The following is a 26,712-nucleotide window of genomic DNA, read 5'->3' as shown; positions in this document are numbered from 1 at the left end:
CTGTTAGGAACTCCCAAGTATGGCTCATTAGCATTGATATTATTGTTTTTCACAAGCAGGCTAAAGTTTATCACTCTACAGGTAAAGTCTGGTTGTGACTTTGTGTGCTTTAGGGTCAGGATGTGAGGTATCATTCATACAGAAAAGTTATTTCCTTTCTAGTCTATGAAGCAAGTTTGTAACAAAGCATTTTCACATCTTTTTCTTCAAAGTACCAGTCCAAAATGTATTCAGATCCTTCTTTACTCACAATTGAGCCACGGCCAAATTGCAACAACGTTGAGATAAGTCTGTGGTAGGTCCACAACCACAAACTCATAGGCTTTTGTACTTTGGAAGAATAAATAAACAGACAGAGAGTGCTGCCATCAGGCTGCAGATTTATGAGCTGACTGTATTGTCTGCCTTTGTGTTTGTCATAGAGTGAGACCATGCAGGAGGCAATGTGTCATGTCTCTGTGGCTTTTGAGCCACAAATAAATCACACAGACTGACCTACAGCAGTATGAGTATTGAAGGAGGTTACAGCCTTCAGACAGTACAACTGAACAAAGCCTTTAATTCAGTTCATTTCAGCTTAAGTTTATGGTGCCAATCCAAAGCCACTTCATGGACAAAAAATAACATTTATATACAGAAACATAGAAGCGTGATTCCAAACACACTCAAATGCATTTGTGTACATTCCAGTTCAATCCTAGTCATAAAGCACTGCAGGTAAGTTTGGTTAATTATGCAAATTACTAAAAATATTAATATCACAGAACTTTAGGCCGAATGCATCGAGCCGTTTACTTTGCAGCAAACCCTCGTCCCGAAGAAGTTTGCTGCTACAGTGGACAATCGCTCACTTTTAACATTTAACTCTGCAATAATCCCTCATTCTTAGCATGCATTTAGCAACAAGAAATCTCCAACATGACCTGCTTCAGCATGATTATCTGCTACTGAGGGTTTGAGATGACAGAAGACACTTTTTCTTTATTTTTTTTATCTGGAACAATCAATTTTGCTAGTTTATATCAGGAAATAAATACATGTACAAATTAATATTCAGTCTCAGAGAACTATGGAGAACATGCACTTGGCAATGGTCCTCAAGGCAATACTGAAACTTGTACTCAAGAAATGTTTGCTCTTGAATTTCAAAATGCATGTGTTTGTACAGGTTGTGCCTTAAGTTTGACTTTTAGACTACAACTTATGCTTCTGAAGACGAACAAAAAAATAAATAAAAAGAAAATCTGAAATTTTTTGGAGTGGAGTTTTTCTCCTTAGCATTATGACTTTATATACAAAAGCACAGCAAAAACAATAGCACATAGCATATAGGTAAAAGTCTGTTATAAGATAACTTCAGACTGAAAAGTCAAATCAGAACACTCAATCAATTAAAGAGAATAAGTTTTTACCAGATAGAATTTATGTTAAGCAGTTTTTCAGTGATAAATATTTGAAGTGAAAAAAAATATAAATGTCAAAAAATCACAGAATTGAGAAATTGTGAGATTTCTCACAACTAGATAATCACCTTAAATCACCTCAATGTCATTTAAATGCTGTCACCAACACATCAAGCGTCTGGGGACAGCTCTCTGAATTACAAAAATGTATTTCATAAAAGAAAGAACCTTATGTCACAATGAGAGAAAATCCCCCCAAGCTAATATTAAAAGCCTGTAGCTCGGTGTGAAAATGTTTACAAGCTGTGATGCTTGCCAAATATTTCAGGATTTACTAGTGTTGACAAAGCGAGATGCTCGGATTTGAGTGTTTTATAAAAGAACTGTAACATATTTTTAATCTTGCATTCTCTCTCTGCATAGTTTTAGGTTAGCGCTCTTCAAGGCATTGAAATAAAACTTTAATATCTGCATGTTGCTCGTTGGCGCCTTAATGATCCAACTCATTTGCTTGAGCGTTGACACGTGTTGAAGATGCGCTGCTGCATCAACAGACGAGTCCGGACAGGAGGGAAGAAGCAGGCATGGTCCATTCAAACCAGGGAACCCTCTTCCTCTGCTTCCCCCACGCTCCTGTGAGGAAAGTACATACTCCTCCTCCTCCGTCCTCCACCGAGAAGGGAGCTTTCTCTCCCCTAAAACCCTGATCGGGCTGCCAGTCTCTCCTCGGAGCGTGTCGCCCTCCACAATCGGAATCTGAGCCCTGTTCATGTCATGACCCGGAGCAGAGCAGGATCGAAGAGGTCGACTCCTCCAACCAGCCTGGCTCTCCGATGCAGATGACTCTTCTCCCGGGTTTCCACTTTGGTTCTTATGAAATATGCGATGTTCGCTGGAGTGCTCGCTTCTCTTTCGGCTGCACTTTGTTTTCATGTTGGCAGCCGGCCACGATGAGCTATCTGCCAGACTCCTCTCCCTCTCCAACGAGCAAGGTCAGTGGAGTGTGGTTGCATGGAAGCAGCTTTGTGTGTGTGTGTGTGTGCGTGTGTGTGTGTGTGTGCAAATCTCTGCAGAGTGCATGCATAAACAGTTTACTTTGCTATTCTATAGGCCATTTGTCCCAGTCTGGCTCAGACCCATCCATCGTCCATCCCGTGAGAATCAGCGCTGATGGTGAGTTTGTCTCTCACTCCGTGTCTCACCATTTCAAGACCGGGAGACCCAGGCGTGCACTGCGGTCCCTTTCTCCAGAGGGACAGGTCTACTACAAGCTCAGCTACAATGGGCGAACCTTGATGTTCAATTTGACCAAAAACCATCACCTGCTGTCAACTGAATACGTCCTGGAGAGGAGGAATGGCAGTGCCAGCAGGGCTGAGCCTGCCCTGTCTGACGGGAACTCCTGCCACCTTCTTGGCACTGTGGAAGCCCCTGATTTTAAAGGAACGGCTGCCATCAGCACCTGCAAAGGACTGGTAAGAAGTCCTTCTATTTTACTAACTATATAGGACTAAAAATTGTTTATTTTAAGCCCAGTCTCATTCATTAGAGAAAAAAATGTGGTCTAGTTAGTTTTGTTCAAATAGAAAAAATTTAATACAGGTACAGCTAGCTGATATCTGATTACAGAAGTGTCCAGACTGCAGTCAGAACTTGTCAACTGAAGTTTTATAACAGTGTTGCCCTTTTTAAATGATGGTGTTGTTGGTTCAGGTTCCATTTTGTAACCATAAGAAGCTGCAGTTGCCTTTTTTCAGGCAGTTGACCAGCAGTGTGCAGCCAAAGGAAGGTTATAATGAGTGCTGCAGTGCTATATGTGCTGCACCGGCTGCACTTTTGGTATGTAATTAAAATGACTTTAAATTGTAGAAATGGTGTGACGTCCCAAAGCAGGATATGTTGATTTGAGTGATTCTCAAATAGAAAAGGGTGCACTGCCCCTTTTAGGTCGGGGGTCAGTCTCTGCCCCTAGCAGATGAGAAGATCAAACATCTTGATATGCCTAAGGTGACTTGTTCACAAGTGATGAGGGCCACTAATTGTTTGGGATTTTGTCTGCAGCAACGCAGGTACTACTCTGGAGTCCGTGGTGGTAAAGAAAGAATCTAGTAAAAAAAAGTAAAGCAATTTGTGGACCCATTAAAATACATGAAGCACACCCAGAACGCAGCAAAGGGATGGTAATTTCTTTAGGATTCCCCAGAATTAGCCAGAATAAGGGGTGCGTTGGTTCTCCTCCTGGACCTGTGGCTTGATCTCGGCTCACTGGAAGAAAATGGATGGGTTGGAGGAACTTAAGATGAGAAATGCTGGTGGTTTTGGACGTGTCACTTTTTAAAACCCTGCATTCCTTGCTGCAGGTAGCCAGCTCACACCTACTCTAAGCAGATATGTGCCCTAGGCAGCCAGCAGACTCCTCTATCTGTCAGTGTTGAGTTTGTTGGTTTGCTCTTCAAAGCCTTCCTGACACTGTTTGCAGAAGGTCTGTTCTGCAGACTCACTGACTGCTGCTGCTTCACATCTTTTCCTTTTCACCGGCACCCTTTAGCTTTCATACACTCTTATTGCCGCTGTCTGTACTTGCAGAATGTCTTCATGAACTCCATCTGAGCATGCAGGGTCTCTTTGTTCTGTGCTCGGGATAGGGCTTCTGTAACGGCTTCTGGCAGATCTTATTGCATGGAAAATAAGGTGTGACAGACAGAAACCCAGGAAAACCTGCTTCTTTCACTTGAAGGTATTTACTTTGGCTGTAGTGTTTCTGACCAGATGAAGAAGCCAGCTGGACAGCAGATTTCTAGAAATAATATTCCATAAAACGTTGACAGGAATCACAAGATAGATTTATGTATCAAATATACTTTGTAAAGCCTTTATTCACCATAAATACCGTATTTATCATGACAAGGTTTATACAAACAACCAAAGAGGGAATGAATGAAGAACATGAACATTTGGTTTGTGGGAAAAAGTGATATTCTAACTTCTTATATTGAAGTGTGCCTGAGTGTGTGAGTGCATTGGTCGTTTGTGTCACAACAGGAATTCCTCATCCAACTACTTCTCAGTTACGCTTGTGTAAATTGTGTTATGTCTCCCAGACTTGTATTTCTTAATTTGTCACACATGACTCATAATGAGACTGAAATGATGACAGGAGCCTGGAAAATTTATATCTTTGACCCACTTTTCATCTTCCTCCAGGGAAAAGAATGCCTTACGTAACGTTAAATTCGGACTCTCTAGTCTTACAGTGTTCAAAGTACTCTTTGTACAAAACCGAATGTTCTTGTTGTCATCCTTAACCTGCTGCAGGATGATGTATTGCACTGTACAAAACTGTGAATAAAAGTTTATAGCAGCTGAAAGCACACAGAAACCATCAAACTCAGCCAGACAGATGTGAGAGAAAAGTCCTGCCAGCTGCAAGGAGGCCGTTCAACCTCATGAGGCAGAGAAAGAGGAACTGGATGGATTTGAAATGGGGATCTTTATTTATCTGGCACTAGGTAGACTTTTATGATGACAGGTAAAAGAATAATGACGCATGTCACAATAATTTAGCAGGATTTTTCTTTGTCCCACGTTTTTAAAATTCAAGTTGTTCTAATGGTCCACTTGTCGAGTTGTCAGCTTCTACAGTGAAACAGTGAGCTCTTTAAGTTATTGTTTTTGTTTTATGGAGAATTACAATGACACTTCCTGTCTACAGTGTAGTGTGTCATTGTTAAACAAGAGGGAACAGTAAAGAGCAGCGATGCACCAATCAGTGAGCCAGATTTACCTTGATAAGCTCTGACCGGTGAAATGTGGGTCAAACATAAATTAGGTTTTTCTGTTCATGAAATGTGATTTTCAGCTAATTTATGTTGTGCATTACAATTTCTGTTCGTCATATTATTAAGGTTTTGTTATATCTAGTTGCTGTAAACCTGGAGAGACATCTATCAGGAAGATGAGAATATAATGCTCTACTGAATTCTAGCAAACAGCTACAATGGTCCCGACACATTTGCTCAACAAAGAAAAGAGAAGTTGGCTGTAAAAAAAACAATATAATTTCCTCTCAAAAAAGTGACATTTGCAGAAACCTCATGGATTTTATGTTCACCATTTAGAATGACTGCTCTGCAGCTGCTGACTAATCAGCAAAAAAGAAACTTTTTTTTACTGATTTCAACATGCGAGTCTTTGTCAGTATAAGGGGGAAAAAAAGTGCAAACGTCATGAACAAATGACCCAAACTAATTTGCTGTTAATTCTCTGAACTGTGGCCTCTTTCAGTCACATACGTGAGCAAAACTGAACTTTGTACCAGTGAGCAGACTGAAGAAAATACAGTCTGTCCTAAGGAGTAGTACCTTCTCACATTCAGTTCCTCGGGGTAATAATGAATGTTTGAAAATGTCTGCAATGTGTAAAGCTGGCAACATAGCTGGATCATGCTTCCTTGGTGCTGTGAAGCCACATCATAGCCCAAGCTACTATATTAACACCTCTACATCCTGTCATTTTAGCATCCCGCGTCTGGCTGGAGATTTAATTGCTCTGCAGTTCAAACGAACAGAGTTTTACTGCTGCTAACTCAGCTATATTTACTCCAGAACCGTGTGTCTTTGCGTCATGCAGGCCCCCCCTTTACTCTTGCTGAACACTTGAACCACAACGTTGAACTGAGAATAAGCTAATCTGTTTTTAGCTGCTTTTCTTGGGAACTCGCAGGAGTATTTTTGCATGCCCGCAGGCAATGCACAAGGCAAGTGCACGCAAGCTCAGACCTATTATAACATTATTTTCCTCACCTAAATGAAAAATTCTCAGCATTTATTCAAATGAAAAATGCCAGCAAGGTTTTTGACCTCTAAAAATTAACCCTCACCTCTTAATTATACGTTGAACTTGGAGGAATGCAGAGACAAATTTTGTTTGGTGCAGCCCTTAATCTAACTTCAATAAGTGCAAGTTAGTGCTTCATCATGTTACAGTAATGAGCCCCATCAGCCCCCACCTCTCCTTCTGTCCCATTTAATCTCTACTGAGGAAACAGTCTGCATTACGGCAGCTCCTCTATTTCAGGTCCGCTTGGCCACTTCTAGTCCACAGAAGCAGGAAACGGGGATAAAGCAGTTCCACATGGCCGGTGTATTTAGAGCACAGATCCATGTTATGGTAACCTCCTATGGCTCTGGCACCTCGCACCCAAACAGCACGCTTCCTTTCAGGTCAGAGGAAAGGGATTAATGGACAGAGGTTGGAAAGGGGGAAAGTGAAATCCTGTCCAAGCTGACGGAACATTCAGGATTCAGAGCTGCAGCGAAGCAGTTCTCCATGTATGGTGAAACAGAAAACAAAGGCTTTGCTAACATGGCTTCAGGTTGTCTGTGCATGAAGATGAGAAAGATCACAAAGGATCTGTGTACAGTATAGTAATTTAAAGATCACCATTAACACTATAAACACCCAGAGTGACTGTGCCTGGATGTTTCATGCACATCATGCAGAGCAGCAGTCTGACTTCTCAATGTGTCTCTTTGTAGCATTCCTTACTGGTTGCTCTGCAGACCACCACCTGCCTTTGTCTGCTGGGATTCAGCTGAAGTCTTAAAACGCAGGGTCACTGCCAAACAAGGGTTCAGGTCTGAGATAAAGTTTTAAAAAGGTTTAAAGCAAGATTCTAAGAAAGATTTCTGGACTTTACCGACTCTTCCATATGTATTTAGGAAATCAAAAGAGTAAAGGGAAAACTATTAATGATATTAATGCACAAATGCATGACTATCCACTTTAATCATAAGGCGTTTAATCAGTGAAGTAGTCAAGAGGCTCATAAAAACTTTGGAGGAGCTGTAGAGATTCAAAGGCCATCTTAAAGAATCTGTCGACTAGGAAACTATTAGTAATGCACACTAGAAATCTGGCCTCTACAGGAGTGGTGGAAAAAGTCATTGTTGAAAGAAAGTTAAGAAAATCCAACATGTGGGGAACACATGCAAACATTGAAATTGGCTGAAAATGGGCCAAAAATCAGTGTATCGCAACTTAAACCACAACAAAAATCTGTGGTAATATGTAAAAATCAATGTTAAGATGTTCTCCTTCTACACTCTCTGAGCTTGATCTTTTTTCAAAAGAAGAATGTGCAGAAATTTTAATTTCGATTTCTAGATGTGTAAAGCTGGTAAAGACGCAACCCAAACGGTAACTGCAGCGAAATCAGGTTCTACTAATGATGGCGTTGGGGCTAAATGTAATTGCATGCCACTCTTTTTAGATTACGTTTTCATAATAATTGGAAAGACGTTTTTCCTTCTATTTCCACTTCACAATTCTTCTCTTTGTGTCGGTGTGTAAGTCTATAACATGACAAAACGTGAACAAGTTCAAGTAGTATGAATAAGTATGCAGCTTATATTATTGACATGGTTTCCGATAATATTTTGTCCAGTGTTCAGCCCATACAGCTGAGATAAGGTTGTCTGTTATTGCTGCCACACGTAGTGTTTGGGTGAGATCTACAGGAACTGCTCAGTCAGCTGAGCGTTTGCTGCACAGAGCCTGTGGGAAACTTTTCCTACTGAGTGTGTAGACATATCAGCCAGCATGCTTTGGAGATGAGTCCGCCGCAACTCTGGGATGTTTGGCTAAAGGCCCACACGCTGAGCTGCTCCTTAAGGAACCATGCTTCGGCATTAATATTTTTATAGAAAAATATCCAAAACCTCCAGGACAAACGGACGTTTTTCATCCGCTTTGTGTCTTCTTCCTGTGGTTTGGAGTGGGAGCACTACAGAGCAGTTCAGCTGCATCCAGCAGAGCATCTGTTTCAGTATATGTGGAAACCTACATTTTTGGATTTAGTGTAGCAGATGGAGAAATCTTTTCGCTCCAAAGGGAGTGTCGACTTCTAGTTTCTGAACTCCGTGAACGCAGCAGTGGGATACAGAGTCATAGCTGTGCAGACTGCTGAAGGAGCATCCTCCCATTTCTGTTGCCTCTTCTTTCAAGAAACACATGTATAACTTGTCAAAATGACCTGGAAAGCTGAGCAGTGCTGGAACAGCTGGTTAGACGAGGAGCAAGAAAACAAGTCCAAGATGTTTATGACATTAGAAAAGGAATGATTTGGCTTTTATTTTTGTTGATAAAGATTTTCTCATTAAAAAGTATTATTTGTTTCTTTTTCCAGTAGGATTAAGAAAAGTGGATGGTCTGGCATTGCAGGAGGGGACCTGTCATTGTTTTATGTCAATTCCTGGTCATTTCCATCTGATCTGCTGGAGAAGTTTTCAAATTTCAGCCATTGCCTGACATAAAAGTGCAAAACATAAACAAAAGAAAACTTAAACTCAAGCACCCAATGATCATAGCAGTGGATATTTCTAAGCATGTTTCAATGAGCTGCTATGTTCTTGTCAACTTATGAGGATCAGAGCACACCTGCCTCATTTGCCATGTCATGTGCTCTTGTCTTTCCTTTTTTGAAGTGTGGCTAACAGAAATGGGCCTCTGTTGTCGATTCAATTTCTTCTTGTTATTGTTTGTTTGCAGGAGCAGATGGTGTCTCTGTTTAAATAGCCTCTACCTGTAAGGACATGTACAGCATAGTTTCGAAGGAGTTGTTGCATTGTTGCCCGAGGAGAAGAAGAAGATTCATATTCTGATCTGCTGGCTAATGACAGATTTCAGCCAGATGGAAATAATGTGGGCTGGTTGTTTCTGCAGGTTTTTAAGATGGGGATCATCTGCCCTCCCAACTTTCAGTAAAACTTTGTAGTTAATGATTTGTTTGGCATCTCTACCAGAGTTCTGTTTCCATGTAAAAAAATGAGATTTAATAGTTTATTTGACAGGTTTTTCTCTATTCCTTTTGCTAAAATCTTGAACATGCTCCAAAAAAAGCTATTTAAGCTTTGCTTGCGTTGCACGTTGGGATATGTGAGTCATCTCAATGAATGATCTGAGCCCAAGCTTGCCACGCTGTCATGTTTTTTTTTTTTTTTCTTTCTCTTGCTGCAGAGAGGATTTTTTTCCCTGCCGGAGGGGCATTTCTTCATCGAACCTGCCCAGAAATTGCCCAGTGATCCTGCAGGGACTCCAGAACCACACGTTGTCTATCCAAGACCTACTGAGGAAAACCACAGAAGAAAACGTAGCTTGGAGTCCAAACATACTCCCAGCCCCTGCGGAGTTCAAGGTATGTCTTTTCACACAGTGTCTGAATATATACAGCTGCTGGTGTGTGTGAAATTGTAAATGAGTTTTTTTTTTTGTGCTCAGCCTGCACCTGAGTCAATCAAAGATAAGTGTGCTCTAAGCTATGCGTTTCATTATGCGTGCTTTAGATGCTCCAAGTGACTCTCACCAGGTGGAAAAAGAGAGGGAGGAGTGGGAGAGGGAGCATCAGAGGGAGGAGGCTCAGGCTCAGTCCCGCTCGCAGCGCTCAGTCAGCCGAGAGCGATGGGTGGAGACCATGGTGGTGGCTGACTCCAAACTCATCGAATACCATGGCAGCGACAATGTTGAGTCCTACATTTTCACCATCATGAACATGGTAAAGAACTTTTTTTTCTTTAAGTTTAAACTGATTATGTGTTTTGCATAGTCTGCACAGGCTTTTTTTTCTCTTTTTTTTATCATCACGGATCATTTTTATGCTGACAGGTTGCTGGAATATTTCATGATGCCAGTATTGGAAATGCTATCCATGTCATCTTGGTGCGCCTCATACTGCTTCAAGGAGAAGAGGTAAAACATAATCCAAAGTTTTCTAAATACTCAACTATGCTTTTGTGATTTTTTTGATAAGTGCTTACATTAATAAGCAAGAGGAGTTTATATATATATATGTCACATTCTAAACTCTAGTTCACGCATTGAAACAGCAGAGGGTTGGGGACAAATGATGGATATGTACAAAATCACGGACGACATATTTATTGGGATTTATTGTGGATGGATGGATGGATTTTCTTTGACATAGTGATTTTATTGAACTCTGCTTGTATGAACTGACCTAAAAAGAGTTTAAAATGTGGTGATTTGTTAGTCAAACTCTCGTGTTTGCTGCAGAAAGGATTGAAGATTGCTCACCATGCAGACACAACTCTGTCCAGTTTCTGTGCGTGGCAGAAAAACCTGAATCCACAGAGCGACACTCACCCAGCTCACCACGATCTGGCTGTTCTGATCACAAGGCGAGTGGCAAAAGTCTTTCCTTGAATTCGCGTGGGTTCTGTACATGTTCCCTATGTGAAGTGAGGTGGTATGTGTAATAATTTTTCACATTTGTTTCCCTCTGAAGGAAAGATATTTGTGCAGGAATGAACCAGCCATGTGAGACTCTGGGTCTCTCTCATCTGTCTGGGATGTGTCAACCCCACCGCAGCTGCAACATCAACGAGGATTCAGGACTGCCTGTCGCCTTCACTGTTGCTCATGAAATGGGCCACAGGTAGTGCAATGTTAATATCTGTAAAGTACCAAACAGAGAATCACCACAAGAAAAAAGTACCAATATGTTGTTAACAGTAATATTTCACTAGACATGAAGTTATGGATAAACAAGCGTGCTGCTGTACACCGTTTTTTTTTCCCAAAGGATGATTCCCAGTTAGAAAGTCAGTTTATTGACAGATAATTGTTGGAATGTACAATATATAAATGGGAAAAAGAGAAAAAGACTCATTATTCAAATTTCTGAAAAATCTAACATTTTTGTAGTAGAACAATGATAAATTTAAGAAAACAAAGATCACATGTGAAGTTTCTCAAGACAATATTCCCAGGCCAATTTTATTTTACATCCAAATGATTCTCATAGTGCTCAAAACGAAGCATTACAGTATAAATGCGACTATAACTAAAAATTAGGGTAGCATTTATGAACAGCTCACTGGATTTGAAACAGTACTTTCCCATTAAAGTAAAAAGTTAATTTCTGTCATATTAGAACTCTATTTGTTTTAAAATTGCACGAACATTTCTTTCTTTGCGTTTGTTCCTCTGATCCTTTAAATATATTTCTTGTTTTGAATATATTTCTCCACTCATTGCTCCTTAGTTTTCTTGTAAATCACTCCAAATGAAAGCTCTGTCCATTATTGGATTTGTCTTACTTTACATAAGCTTCCTGGTATGCTCTGTAGTCAGATCATTGCCAAATAAGTACGGAAAACAAACAAAGCCTGTGTACAAAAGCCTTTGCGGTCTTTATTTAAGTTGTGTTAATTTGTGATTCAATGCAGTTTTGGGATCCATCATGACGGCCAAGGGAATGACTGTGAGGTGGGAGCAAAACACCCGTTCATCATGTCGAGACAACTGATGTATGACAGTTCGCCTCTGACTTGGTCGTCCTGCTCCAAAGAGTACATCACACGTTTCCTCGAGTAAGGCAGAATCAGAACCTTATTATTCTAAAACCACTCACTATAAAGTGCTGGCAAGATTTTATTTATTTTCAGTCAAGCCGTAAAAACACAACTTTATGGCATTTGAGACAAGAACGAAGAACAACTCATGGGAGATTAAAAACTCTAGAACGTTTTAGAAGAATTGTGCTAAAGATGAATTGGATAATTCTGATTAAGTTTTACAATACGTTTTTCCAGATTCAGCAAAGTCGGATGAGAAAGTTCATGTTCAAAACTGGAAATGACCGTGTCAAACATTCTGGCATTATCAAGCAAATATATTTTAATTATTAATCATTTAAAAAAACTGTTCCCTCTGTTTCTTGTAAGCTACATGCTAAGATAGATAGCTAGTGAGTCGCAACATTTGACATGTTATCTTATTTCAATTTCTCCATAATTTAATTCCTTTCAGACTATGCATGGGATTTTAATAAGATAATTATAGCTAAATAAATGCTTAATTTATCTCACAAAACATCAGCACAAAAAAACCCCGATAAAACTAAAAACTCTGTGTACATGCATCCATTCTAAGATGTTTGTATAAGTGAAGGAGCTTAAAGACAGCACAACCTACACACATTCGATGCTAAAAAAAGTAGCATCGAAGTAATTCCTCCATTAACTGAGACGCCTCATTCTCAGCAGCAACCAGCGCATCTCTGAGAGTGAAAAGTAGAACTCAACACAAACATTATTTTGTGTTAATTTACTTCTTCTCCAAAATAAAATAACTGACCTCATATTCATTGTTATTTGCCGTAGCCGTGGCTGGGGTTTCTGTTTGGATGACCGTCCTTCCAAGAGGGACCTGACGACCCCTCTGGCCCGTCTTGGCGTGCGCTACACCACCCATCATCAGTGCCAGCTCCAGTACGGTCCAAATGCTACTTTCTGTCCAGAGGTGGATGTAAGTCTTGCTCAAATTAAACTATACATAAAATTCTTCAGAAAACAGACGTTACCGATTATAATTTTTGCCTTTTATTTCAGAATGTTTGCCAGATTCTTTGGTGTTCAGTGAATGGTAGCTGTAGATCCAAATTGGACTCGCCAATAGATGGGACTCGCTGTGGACCAGACAAGGTAAAGGCCGTTATAAGCTCAGCCATGCCAGGGTTTCATTTACAGATGGAGGGGGGTAGTTAACCTTTCAAAAACACCTCAAGTGATTTTAAATGATCTCAGTATTATTTTTTTTCTTACTTAGTGGTGTATTTCTGGAGAGTGTGTAATTGTGGGTAAACTGCCAGAGACTGTGAATGGAGGCTGGGGGCTTTGGGATAAATGGTCCTACTGCTCCAGGACTTGTGGAACTGGAGTTCAGTCTGCAGAGAGGGAATGTAACAATCCCAAGTAAGAACTTACTCTGGACATCCTTTCTTTCCTGAATCCTTAGCTGTGAGGTTGATTCAAAATATTCTGTTGTTCAACAGACCTGAATTTGGAGGAAAGTATTGCACTGGAGAAAGGAAGCGTTACCGGACCTGCAACACCAAACCTTGTCAGAATGAGAAGCCGTCCTTCAGAGACATGCTGTGCAGTGAGTTTGACACGGTTCCCTATCACAACCAGCTCTACCAGTGGATCCCAGTTGTTAACCCATGTAAGTGATGAAACCCTCAAACAGACTGGGTATTTTTATTTATTTATTTTTTTTACATTTTCTGTTTCATAACATAATTCAACAATAGATGCAGTTCTTGGTATTAATCAATAGGGGGCAACATTAACCCTTGAAAGTTTTCTGTCATTCGGCATCTGCACTCAAATTCTGTTGGGTTTTTATGGCAGTTTGTCGATACGAAATGGTTGTCATAGTTGTCAATTTACACAAAACAAATTACATTTTAGCGGCATCATCGGATGAGTTTTTCATGTCAGCTGTTTAATAAGAGATAGAAAATAAAGCTGGATTACCTCAATTTCAGGTAATTATTTTTTAGTCTCTCAGCATTTCTTTGGAATTAAATCTTACTTGTTTACTGTTTTGGAGGGTGAAGACCAGTAAAACCAAAATGAGTAAACTTAATCTCTACATAAATTTACAGTTATATCCATGGATGTCCAGCTTCGGTCCTTGAGGGTCAGAGTCCTGTCAGTTTTAGATACGTTTCCTCCAACACTTCTGGAGAGTCCTGTTAACAAATCATCATTTAATTCAGATGTGTTGAACCAAAGAGGGAACTCAAACAGGCAGGATTTTGGTCCCTGAAGACTGACTTCAGACATCACTGTATTAATCTATTGGACAGTTAGATCATTTTATGTTATCCCTTATGCCTTGTAGTGCAATTTTAAAGTTTATCTATATACATATAGCAATTTGTATGGTATAAAATTATAGTGATAATAACAGTAGCAATAAATGGTTATAAATAAAAGTAATGAGTAAAAACGTCAATAAATAAATAAACCTGATTCATTTTCTTTTATGCTCATCCTCAGTAAATCCCTGCGAACTTCACTGCCGACCAGTTAGTGACTATTTTTCAGAGAAGATGCTTGACGCGGTGACCGACGGGACGCCGTGCTTCATGAACAACAAGTCCAGAAACATCTGTGTTAACGGAGTGTGCAAGGTAGTGTGCCTGGGTAAGAGACCAGTAGGGACTGGGAGGGTTATAGTGGAGCGGGATGATGACACACCGCAGAGCAACTACATACTGACAGAGGGAGAAGATCCTCTGTGGAAACTTCCACTGTGCTGTGATTTGTGTGTTTGTGTGTAGGAGGTCGGCTGTGACTTTGGTATCGACTCCAACGCGGTGGAGGACCGCTGTGGGGTCTGTCTGGGCGACGGCACAAGCTGTGAGACGGTTTATAAGACATATGATGAACAAGAAGGTTTTGGTGAGTGAAACGACAATCGCAGTGCTTTACAAAATTATCCATGCCCCTTGAACATTTTTGTATTAGGATTTAAAAAGAAAATCAAGACAAAGGTATCAACTGTCTTCAGATATCTCCTAAATAATTTTCAGTATGGATGCAGCTGTCAGAGAATATTAGTGGACAAATCATCATGAAGACCAAAGAACACAGCAGATGGATCATGTTGAAAGTTGTGGAGCATCTTAAAATAGCAGCCTGCTACGACAGAACACCTCAAGCTTATGGTGGTCAGAGGGCCAGGAGGTGCTGAATCCATGGGGGAATGACTGAGCTAAAAGGGCTTTGGAGTCCTCTGGCTTAATAAAACGCTACACAAATGTAGACGGTTTACCTACATACCAGTCGCCTCGGTAAAACATTGGGGTAGCAGCATCATGCTGTGAGGATTCATTTCTTCAGTTATGATAATTTCTGCAAAAGACTTGAGAGTAGGTGAATGTTCACATTTCAGCAGGACTAGCAGCCTCAGCTACTAATCAGACTGAGCTTGTAGAGACAGACGACCCAGCACAGTCAGACAATGCCTTAAAATACAACCATCTCTCTCTACAGGGGGATGATTTTTTTTTTTTGCATGGAACGGTTTTGAAATTCATATATAGTTTTCCTTCTACATCATAATTATGCACTACTTTGTTTTGGTATTTCATTTAAAATCAAAATCAAAATACATTCAAGTTACATTCAACATGGCATTCAACATGGCAAAATGTGTCGTGTGAACATTTTGGCCAGGTGCTGTATCCAACTGAGGGAGTCGGTATGATTATAAAATTATTAACGCAAAGCAGACAGACTGCTAACGAGAAAAAGCTTTGAAGGACCTACTAAGATGAGTGTGAAAAAGCGCAGAATTTTAATTTATGTCTGCAGGCACAGAAGTCATTTCAGGGCAGTGCATCAGCATTGTACAGTTGTTGTTTATTGCCATGGCAGCAACCTCGTCCACACGTTGCAGCTGTTTGTCCTGTTGTGCTGAGATGTAAGTGTGCATGCATGCAGGCCCGTGTTTGTCTGAAGATACACATCTTTGTCTGGTTTTACTGCACTTGGACAAGTATAACTCACCCGCTAAATCAACATACCGTGAAGACAGATTCATAGTGAAAGAGGCCCTAAAACAATAAAAACTCCCCTCCTTCCCGCCTTTCTCCCTGCAATCTCTCTTTCTTTCTGTGTGTGTTTGCTGCACGTTGCATCCCTTCCAGATAACCGGCCCAGATGTGTGAGACTTCAAAAGGCTCACACTGAGGGCAAGCATCCCCCCACCTCTTTTCACAAACACACACGCACACACACACACACACACACACACACACACACACACACACACACACACACACACACACACACAAACATCATTAAACTGCACAGACTCGCTCATTGCTGCTTTCGTCCTCCCCCAAACCACCCACCTCCCATCCCCACGCAATAAAAAACAGAGACAGGGCAGTGCACCCCCACCTCCAGCCCACCCCCTCCGTGCCGAATAAGCACACATTCAGTCACACATGCAAGGCATCCATGCACACCGAGCCCACCCGGGTTAAACATCAGAGAGAAGGTGTCTGAAAGTCTGGGTGTGAGCGTGGCAGCTGCCATGGTGGGCCATCCCATTACCTCAGTGCAACTCTGATTCCCCTCCCGACTCTCCCAGGGTACGTGGACGTGGGGGTGATACCCGAGGGCGCCCGGGACATTCTGGTGAGGGAAGCCCAGGAGGCAGGTAACTTCCTGGCCCTCAGAAGTGTGGGGTCAGACGAGTACTTCCTCAACGGGAACTTCATCATCCAGTGGAACGGCGAGTACGAAGCAGGTGGGACGACGTTCTACTATGAGCGCAGTGGAGACATGGAGAACCTCACTGCACCTGGGCCTACCAAGCAGCCAGTCTTGCTCCAGGTAGGTTGTCCCGTTCATAGGAGTGGATGAAAGCAGCTGGTTTTTTTCAGTTGTTCAGAAGTTTTAGTATAATCAACGTTGTGCCACTTCACTCCTAAAAAGGGTCCTGTTCATAGAGGTTCAACTGAATTAATTCGTGTTCGTAGTTCACTTTCTAATCAAACCACAAAATAGTCCTTGGTCATTCATTTTTATTAAATAAAATAAAGGAAATCACAACCAGTGCTGTGATAAAAAACAATTAGCCCCTTCACAGATTTCTTCTGCTTATTTCTTTTTTGTATAAGTCTAGGTCATGCCAATTTTAATTTCAGATAAATATAACCATATTAAATGCAAAATGAAACATAATTTCTCCCTAATTATCATAACTGACTGTGAAACACTCACTTACCAGGATTGCAATACACGGCAGTGAGTTTTTAATAAGGATTTGGATTAAGTTTGGCCAATTTTTCTTTAAATTAAAGAGAGGCTGGTTTTTGAGCATGAATGGCCTGTTCAGGGCCAAAATGAATTGATCAGATTTAATCCTGGGCTTTAACTAGACCACTACACAATCCTTTTTTTTCACCATTGAGAGATGAACTTGCTGGTCTGCTCTAGGTGATTGTTCTGGTTAATGATCCAACTCCGCTGGGTTACAAAGTGATAGCAATACTCCTTTTCAGGTTTTTCTGATGGAAAGTCAGCAGGGTCCTGACGCAACCCACACACCATCATACCACCACCGCCATGTTTTTCTGTTAGTTTGATAAAAAATTTTCTGAAATGATACATGCTACAGATGTAAAACAGACATTTGCCTCGTCAGTTCACAGAATATTTTCACAAAGGTCTTGTTGGTCATCGTCTGTGTTGTTTTTTTAATTGATTAGTTTTATCTTCTCTCAATCGATCCCAGTTTTGGTTGTTACTCATTGCATGAACCCGAAACAAACATTGTGCTTTAGATGTTGTTCTTGATTCCCGTGTGACCACCTGAATGAGTCATTGGTGACATTTTGGTGTTCCATATTCGTTTTTCTCATTTGTGGATAAAAGCTCTCACTGTGATTTTCCTGGAGTGCCAAAGCCATAAAAATGGCATTTGTAACACTTTCCAGATTGATAAATTTCAGTGACCTCTTTTCTCATCTGCTCTTCAGTGAGGTTGTCGTATTATTCCCATTCATTTGAATATTTGAAACACATGAGTATGACAAAAAAGTAAAAACAGAAATCTATAAGGATCCAAATTGAAGCTCTAGTGAAAACCCAGATAGAGAACAATGTGAATTATTTGATTACATTATGTTTATTTTTTTATAGTTGTTGTTTCAGGAGAAGAATCCAGGTATTAAGTTAGAATACACCATCAAGAAGACCAAATTTATAGAAAATGAGGTCACTGAACCCACTTACAGCTGGAGACACGGAGCCTGGACCGACTGCAGCACCACCTGTGGCCTAGGTTTGGCATATTTCGAAACATCTTGCTTTTGTTTTGCCAATAAAATATACTAAATTAGAAATGTTTTTGTCCTTAGGAGAGCAACACCAGCCAGTGCTGTGTTTTGAAACAGATGTGGGCGTCGTGGACGAGTCTCTGTGCGACCCAGACAGTCGTCCAGAGGACCGACACCGCAAATGTAAAAATATGGAATGTCCTGCAAGGTGTGTACTCTTTAACATCCTCACACTGTATTGCAGATTTTCTGCAACCAAAATCAGCCATTTTTGTTGCATAACCATGATTTAAACTTTTACCTGTGAATAGCAACCACAACAGTTTCACAACTCAAAGGTCTATATTAATATAAACTTTTATATTTTCTGTAGTTTAGGGCATACAATACTCATTTTTTGAGTACTGTAATATGTCCAAAATGAATGATAGCTACTTTGTACATGTTCTCTTTTTTTAAACTAATCACAGGAATTATTTAGGAACACAAATTTCATTTCATTTAAAATGTCAGATTCTTTATTGAGGCAACATGTATACAAACTAAAAGTTAAAATCTTTTCAGCATTATTGACAACATTTTTATAAAGTGTTGTAATGTTCTCAATACAAACACTCCTACATGCTTATTTTCTAAGAGGTTTGAGCTCCATATGATTGATAAGAATATTTTTGCTTACCTTGTTGTTCTGTCCTCTGGCTCTTAGGTGGTGGGTTGGTGGTTGGCAACATTGTACAGAAACCTGTGGATCAACAGGATTGAGGAAGAGAACCGTTCTTTGTGTCCGCACTGTTTCAGGGGAGGAGAGAGTACTCCACCCTCTGGAATGCAAGCATCTGCTTAAACCCAAACCTGTGGTGCCGTGCAACAGAGATGTGCCATGTGGGCAGGAATGGGCTGTTGGCAACTGGGAGGAAGTAAGCCTTTTTTAAGGGTTGCTTGTTGTCTTCTGGGTAGCAGCTTGTTTCTTAACCTCAGTTTTACCAATAAAAGACTTTCATTGCAAGTATCTCCACCAGCTTGATATTGTTTTCGTTGTGCTTTTAGTGCCCCGTCACATGTGGAGGGGGAGTTCGCTCACGCACCGTGTCATGCACATTGGCGCCAAAGAAGATCTGTGACCTCTCGACCAAACCCAGGTCCAAATCACTGTGTGCTTTGCAGAGCTGCCCAAACTCAAGTCTTCACAGACGACCTGGGCTTCCCCCTGTGTATCGCCGCATTTACCCAAATAAAACTCCCCCTACTAAACATCCTGGCTCGACATCATTAGCACCTATAAGCTCCACAGCTGCGCCTACAACAACCACCAAAGAAACTACAACTGCCACCACAAAATCCACTTCAAGCCCTCAAGTTGCATTTACTGAAATTATAGTCTCAGAGGATCATGACTTTGGTGTTCGGATGAGGAAAATGAAAAATGCAGAGAGGAAAGTTGATCCTAATAAATCAAGTTCTGCTAATAAAGAAAAGAAAACAAGGGTTGGAGAGGAGGAAAATGTAGACGCAGAGGAGGGAAGCGGTGAGGATGGGGTCCTGTACTCCCCAGGATACGATTACATCGTTGAGGACAAGACGAAACAAGAAGAGAAGATTATTGACCTGGACTTTTTCACCACAGAAACGTCTCTAACGACTCGTCTTCAGACAACCACACCAAAACCACAAGCACGTCCTCTTACCAAGCATATAACTAGAATACCACCCACAACTGCTTTGCCATTCTCTCTTACCAGTACTGACACATGTTCAAGGACAACCCACCACTTACCCAACATCAACACCACCTCAAATGTTAAACCATACCGCCCATGGACACAACGTGCTCCTCTAACCACTCCCATGCATAAGCTTGGCCCGGGCCTTTCAAAAACTATCTTCAAAACGAAACAAGTTCCTGCAACAACTGTAAGAAAACCATCCACCACTTCAGCTCCACCTCATGTGACATTTATGAGCCTGAAGAGCTCCCCTGCAACAACCAAGAAAACCACTCAAACTGCTCGTGCTAAAAAAAACCCCAGGTCCAAAGGAAGGCACGTCAAGAGCCAAAACCAGCAACCAAGAAGTCCGCAGAGCAGTTCCACGAGTGACCAAAGAAACCTGATTTCCAGAGAACCAGTTAGCAAGGATGTATTTTGGGTTGTCGGAAACTGGAGTGAGGTGTGAAAAGATATATTTTGAACTTTTTATCTTAGTCTGCAAAACATCATTGCAGTAAACATTTACATTAATGATGTTTCCATGATGCTTCCCTGAACATTTATCCACTGAAACTTAATTGCCCTACACCCTCAAAATTTATTCTTCTCACTCTATTGTTGCAGATAAACTAAAGCAGATTTAAAATTCACAGTTTAATTAACAGAAAGTATTAAACTGTAGAAAAATTTAAACTTGGATGAAAAATAATGACACATAAAATACTGCTAAGAAAATTAAACCAATCCAAAATGCTTAGCATCTTTACTTCAAAAAGCTTCACACTGAATGTTCAGGGTAATATGAAAAGTACTATTTCCCCAGCAGAAATATTTTCAGGCATTCTACTTTGTTAATGATTTTATCCTGGTAGATCCACCTAAATGCCACCAAAAATCTACAACAGTTTTTGGAAATGTTCCTAAAGTGGAATTGGAAGAACTTTCCAGAGTAAAGATACTACAAAACAAACAAAAAAAGATATTAAAGCAGATCAAATAAAATAGCTTTCAGTACACTGATTTGTGGGCCAAACCAAAATATGACACATTCATGTTTATTCCATTAAATAATAATAGACTAAAAAGAAGGATCTATTATTATAATAATAGACTAAAAAGAAGGACGGCTGCACAGTGGTTGGTAAAGCTGTTGCCTTGCAGCAAGAAGGTTCTGGGTTCGATTCCCGGCCCCGGTCTTTCTGCATGGAGTTTGCATGTTCTCCCTGTGCATGCGTGGGTTTTCTCCGGGTACTCCGGTTTCCTCCCACAGCCCAAAAACATGACTGTCAGTTTAATTGGCCTCTCCAAATTGCCCCTAGGTGTGAGTGTGTGCGTGCATGGTTGTGTGTCCTGTCTGTCTCTGTGTTGCCCTGCGACAGGCTAGCGACTTGTCAATGGTGTAAAGAAAATGGATGGATGGATAAAAAGAAGGATGTCCAAAGATCTAATATGATCCGTTAAAATATATGATTGATGTTTTTATTTCCAAAATAAAAACATTAGTCTAAAGCATTGAGTGTAATGTTTTAGTGTTGCACTAAGCATAAACATTATTTTTAAAGACAATCCTCATTTCTGTCCAGTGCTCAACGACATGTGGGATTGGAGCTCTATGGAGGACAGTGGTGTGCAGTTCAGAGAGGGATGAGGACTGTGCCAACATGCAGAGACCTGAGCCTGCACGGACATGTCATCTGCAACCATGCGCGGCCTGGCAAACCGGCAGCTGGAGCAAGGTTAGCAACTTTAGATGTCAGGAAACTGATAGTCACACAGTTTACTTGTTAATTACAATTAATACTAGAATACATACATATAATTATTAATTATTCTCTATCACTGAAGAAATACAAAAAAAAAAAACTATCTTGACTCTGTTTTAACTTGCATAGTTTTGTTCGGCGCATGTTGTGTTGTAATTCTCTCCACAGTGTCTAGAAACCTGTGGGTCTGTGAGAAGGAGGCACCGTGACGTTCAGTGTGTTGATTCTCAGAGTAAACGTCCACTCAGACCTTTCCACTGTCAGACTGTGTCCAGCAGACCCCTAAGCGCCCTGGGTTGCCCCCAAAAGCCCTGTATGAACTGGACCGTGTCACCCTGGGGACTGGTAGGACAATCATACATTCATTTTACATGTTATTAAACATAGCAGGGCATATCTAGGCACATTATCTATGCTGCCTATGCTTCTAGACATTGCATTTTATTTATTTTGGCGTTAAATTGACTATCTGAAATATTTTTTTTTTGTCCTTAGTTAACTCTTAGGTAAGAGTTTCACGAGTTTGAAATCCATAGGAAATCCTATTAGCTCCCCCTGAGAACCCTTTCCCCACACTGAATCACATTGCAGCATCAAGCTGAGGAGATAATTTTCTTCAGCAGGGACAGAGAAGCTGGTCAAATAAACAGGACAACCAAAGAAAACCTGCTAAGAGACTCCAAAACACTTAAAATTGTGGCTGAGGTCCACAATTCAGCACTACAACAGACCCAAACATACAGCCAGAGCTACAACACAATGGTTTAGATCAAACCATTGTGTTGTATTACTGTCAACAATTTTGCAATGCTCTCTGTGTGAGCAAGGGGGCTGTTTGGAGAAACGATCTAAAAATAAAGCCGTAATGCTTGTTGTCCCCAGTGCTCTGGCAGCTGTGGTGAAGGCATCAGGGAGCGACTGGTGCACTGCCCCGAACCTCATCGCTGCAGCACCACGTCCAGGCCAAACGCCACTGAACTGTGCAGTCTAAAGCCTTGCATGCACTGGAAAACCGAAGGCTGGGGGGAGGTCAGTCTCACTCTGCTGACCCACAATTAAAGATTTTGATGTTTGATTTTTTTTTTTCTAACTTAGTACTCTTACTTCTAGTGCTCTGTGAGCTGTGGAGAGGGTCAACAGCAGCGCGCAGTCAACTGCGTGAGCGATCAGGATTCGGCCGTTTTGCCAAACCGCTTTTGTGAGACGATTTCTAAACCAGAAACACTCAGGAAATGCAACATGCAGGAATGCAAGAAAAACTCAGGTTTGTATGTGTGAGCGTGTTCCTGTGCTCCTCTGGCGGTGAAAGAGGTTGATCGGAAAAGCAGATTGTGTTCCCACACGCGTTGTGCATGCACACATTCGCACCTCAATTTCACATTGTGAAGGTAACAATTCTCCAAAGCTGACATTTAGTGCTGATCAAATTTTAGTGGCACGCTTTATTTTATACCTTTGGTCTAACTACAGCTAATCAGTGCCAAGGAAATTAAAAGACACGTCTATGTTGACTGCTGTGCAAATGGCAGGTAATACCATGTCAAGTAGCATTGAAGCTACTGTAGGTATTGCGCTTTACAAAAATCAGCAAATAGGCAGGGCATCACGGTTCACCTTCAGAGAAGACCAGGAGACACGAGGTTCTGAATGAAAAATGGTGGTATGCTCAACTTCTAGCTTACTAATCCTTTTTTTTTCATTAGAGATTCACTGAGAAATCAGCTGATAACCAGACCTGGCCAATTTTAGTTTCATCAGGCTGTGACCAGTCGGCCCGATTGTGTAGTTACATTCCTTTCCATATGTCAGGGCAAACGTGTTCATGACTTTAGGTTTTGTTTTGGTTTCTGTCTGTTCAGTTTGCAGAAAAAACGCCATGTCCTCCCGCTTCTGTGACAAGCTGAAGCTGTTGGGTCGCTGTGTGCTTCGGTCGGTCCAAAGACAGTGTTGCTTCACCTGCAGGGCACTGCCAAGACTGGACTCATAATGACTGCAACGCGACCTGCCGTCTGTTCATGAAACGCTGGTACGAAACAGCCGCCATCCACAGACTGAGAAACCACGGTGCTAACGGCAACTTCAGCAAGCCAAACCGACTGCCTCAGTGGTCACTGCATTTCTTTTGTTGTTGTTTTTTTTATACCATGTTCAGTTTTTCTTAATTTACTGTAGTAAAATTTTGGATCAAAACCAGGTAATACAAAAAGCCAAAGTGCTTGGGGAAAGACCAGGGGAAAAGGAGATTATGCAAAGGCATGGGCTGGTATAACAATCTCACAAAATAAACTCCACAAGTTCATGTTTACACAAAAATCAAAAGGTAGGACATGATTTAGGTTTGTTCATTTCTTCCTCAAAGAATAGAAAATAAGCCAATTTTGGCTGTTTAATTAGTCAGGGCATCTGAGCCTGCAGTCAGATTCTTAACAGAGATGCTGCTCAGAGCTAGCAGAGCCAACGGTAGCTTCAAAACAGCATTACATAAAAGTAGCATGTAGGGCCAACTCCTCCATGGGAATCCCAAGGTGAACTTTTAGCATGTCCTGGGTCTTCCTCTGGGTCTCCTCCCAGTGAGATGTACCCAGAATACCTCACCAGGGAGCCATCCAGGTGCAAACATGTCACCTCAACTGACTCCATTTGATGTGGTGGAGCAGCAGCTCTACTCTGAACCCGTCTTAGCATCTCTCGTTTTAGCTGTTTGTATCGGTGTTCTCGTTCTTTTTCTACCCAGAGCTTCTGACCGCAGATCAGGGTAGGAATGTCCGCCTACTGGTAAGTTGAGGCTCAGCTCTCTTTTCACCAGGACAGACCAGTAGAGACGCGGCACTAATCCTGTCGTGAAAAGTTCGTCACAACAGCATACATTTCCCAGCTGTCAAATCCTTTCTTGTTTGTACAGAAAAGACTCTCAGCTTTCTTTCAGTTAGCTGAGTAGTTGTGTGTAGAAACAATTGGGTTTCTTTATGCAGCCAGAAAAAAATGTTGGCAACTCTAGCACTTCCTCTGGCCAATAAAATGGTTCTAAGTGGCAGGAACAACATTTGACGTATTATAAACAGTAACTTTTTATAACCTTGGAATGCCTCAATACAGACAGCCGGCCCATGCCTTGTTATGTGTTAACATGCATTTCTGGGTCAAAGGTGCTTTTTACATCTTAATAAAGGTGCTTTTAAAATTAGGCTGCTGATGATTCACAGCTAATACCTAATGTTTCTTTTAATGAACTGGTAAAAACAGAATGTACATTAAGATTTTCTGTCATTCCAACATTGTTTGGATGGACAACGTCAAAATTTTTTAACACTCGGATTTGTTTTTTGTTGAGTTATGTTTTGTTTTTCTCAGAGCCAGCACTGACTGTGTGTTTATGTAAAACTTTTTATAGGCCTTTTTCTTTTCATAATTTAGCTGCAGAATGCAACAATCTCCTCTGACTTGTTGCACCCTTTTAAAACCAAGACAGAGGTGTTGCAGGTCATCCCTCTCAGGTCCCTCTTACGATGGCACTTGTGATTATGTGAAATTGTTTACCAAGTTGTACATCTTCGCTTCCTTTCCTTCGCTGCTCTTTGTTTCTTCCACTTCAAATTGTGAGTGAAAGAGGCTCGGACAAACATGAGGCAAGATGAAAAAAAGCGTCATTGTTCACAGGGTATGCCATCTTCACATATACACTTCTTTGCCAAAGTTGTTCTCTTGTTCGCCTTCACACATATGAACTTGAGTGACATCCCACTCCGAATTCAAAGGGTTTAAAATGATGTCGGCTACAACAACTTTTATTCTGAAAAGGCTTTCCACAAGGTCTAGAAGTGTTCACAGAGCACATTTTTTTGGTCAGGCACTTTCGTAACCCCTTGTAACGAGTCACAGTGGTCTGCATCGTGGTACTGACTTGATCTGTTGGGTTAAGATCAGTTCCATGTGCATGTTCCACACGAAGCTCAATCATCTCTGTCTTTACAGAGTTTGCTTTGTCACATTGGAACAGAAAGGACCCATTCCTAGAAAGTCCAGAGCATTGCCCAAAAATGCCTTTGTGTGTTGAAGCATTAAGAGTTCCTTTCTTTGGAGCTAAGAGCTAAAAACCCTAATTCTGAAAAAATAAAAATAAAAAGAATCCACTGAGTCGCACTTTGCAAAATACACTCAAGCAAATACTGTTCTCTTGGCTAGACTCACCAGTTGGATTGCTCAACAAAGAGGCATGGTTTGTCACTTCAAAGAATTATTTATTTTTTTTTTTTACTGCTTTACACCTCTGCATCTGGCACTGTACTTTGCATTTGGTGATGTAACGCTTGGCTGCAGCTGCTCGCCCATGGAAACCCGTTCCATGAAGCCAATCTGAAGGCGTCATGATCTCTGGAGGACTGCAGCTGCAGACTGCTCCAAGTTGGTAACCTCTGCAAACTCTACAAATCATCATCCACTGACCCCACTCTGATTTTTGTTTTTTTTGTTTTTTGTGACATACCACTTTGTAGCCAAGTTGCTGTCATTCCCAATTTGTGACAATATCATTAACAATTGACTGTAGTGAATTTATGGGAGGAAACACAGGTGCAATCTTGTTGAGATTCTGTGAATGAATTCACTGAACTCCTTAGAGCGACCCATTTCACAAATATCTGTAGTCTACATGCCAAGGTGCTGGATTTTATTCACCTGGAACACTAAACTTAATGATTTGGATGGGTAAGTAATTACCTTTGGCAATAGAGTGTATGTGTTTTGCATGTCTTCATTGATAACTGTGATGAAAAGGAGGTCTGACATAACACTTTTTGTAAATGAAATACATGAAATAAACCTTTTTTTTTAAATAATTTTATTAGTTATGTTACCCTTTTACTGATTTCAGTGTTTTCATCCAAATATGTTTTACACAATATGCTGTTTATATTTTGACCAATGTAGCTACTGGGGTATAATCATAAAAATATCAATTTATCAACAACTCTGCCTTATTATTTTCATGGTAGCCGTTTGCTTTGTGATTTTTATTTGCGTTAATTTATTTATTTGTTTCGCATCTTTAAAGTCGCTGTCGCCTCAGAGTGCCAGCATCCTGCTGATGCATGTGTAACACCTGAATCAGCAGCTCTGTTTCAGGGATCGTGTTTGGCCGGCCCAGATTTTCCCGGGCTCGTCTGTGCCAGATAACTTGACAC

General features: G+C 40.9%; 1 protein-coding gene across 1 annotated transcript; it reads left to right on the top strand.

Annotated features, from left to right (window-relative positions):
• Positions 1–1,779: 1,779 nt before the first annotated feature.
• On the top strand, positions 1,780–26,367 carry LOC103470000 (ADAM metallopeptidase with thrombospondin type 1 motif, 12). Its single transcript, XM_008418104.2, has 24 exons — positions 1,780–2,395; positions 2,514–2,878; positions 9,420–9,597; positions 9,746–9,954; positions 10,065–10,148; positions 10,473–10,597; positions 10,705–10,854; positions 11,648–11,791; positions 12,584–12,728; positions 12,812–12,904; positions 13,029–13,174; positions 13,255–13,424; positions 14,267–14,400; positions 14,551–14,671; positions 16,371–16,615; positions 17,927–18,068; positions 18,145–18,271; positions 18,770–18,980; positions 19,111–20,229; positions 21,353–21,505; positions 21,701–21,877; positions 22,415–22,561; positions 22,643–22,796; positions 23,392–26,367. The coding sequence occupies exons 1-24, from the start codon at positions 2,284–2,286 to the stop codon at positions 23,517–23,519; spliced, it is 4,779 nt and encodes a 1,592-aa protein (XP_008416326.1). The 5' UTR covers positions 1,780–2,283; the 3' UTR covers positions 23,520–26,367.
• The last annotated feature ends 345 nt before the right edge of the window (positions 26,368–26,712 follow it).

This window comes from Poecilia reticulata, linkage group LG9 (assembly GCF_000633615.1).
Source record: "Poecilia reticulata strain Guanapo linkage group LG9, Guppy_female_1.0+MT, whole genome shotgun sequence".
Lineage (NCBI taxonomy): Eukaryota > Metazoa > Chordata > Actinopteri > Cyprinodontiformes > Poeciliidae > Poecilia > Poecilia reticulata.
The sequence above is the reverse complement of the archived record's forward strand: the minus strand, read 5'-3'. Positions and strand labels throughout refer to the sequence as shown.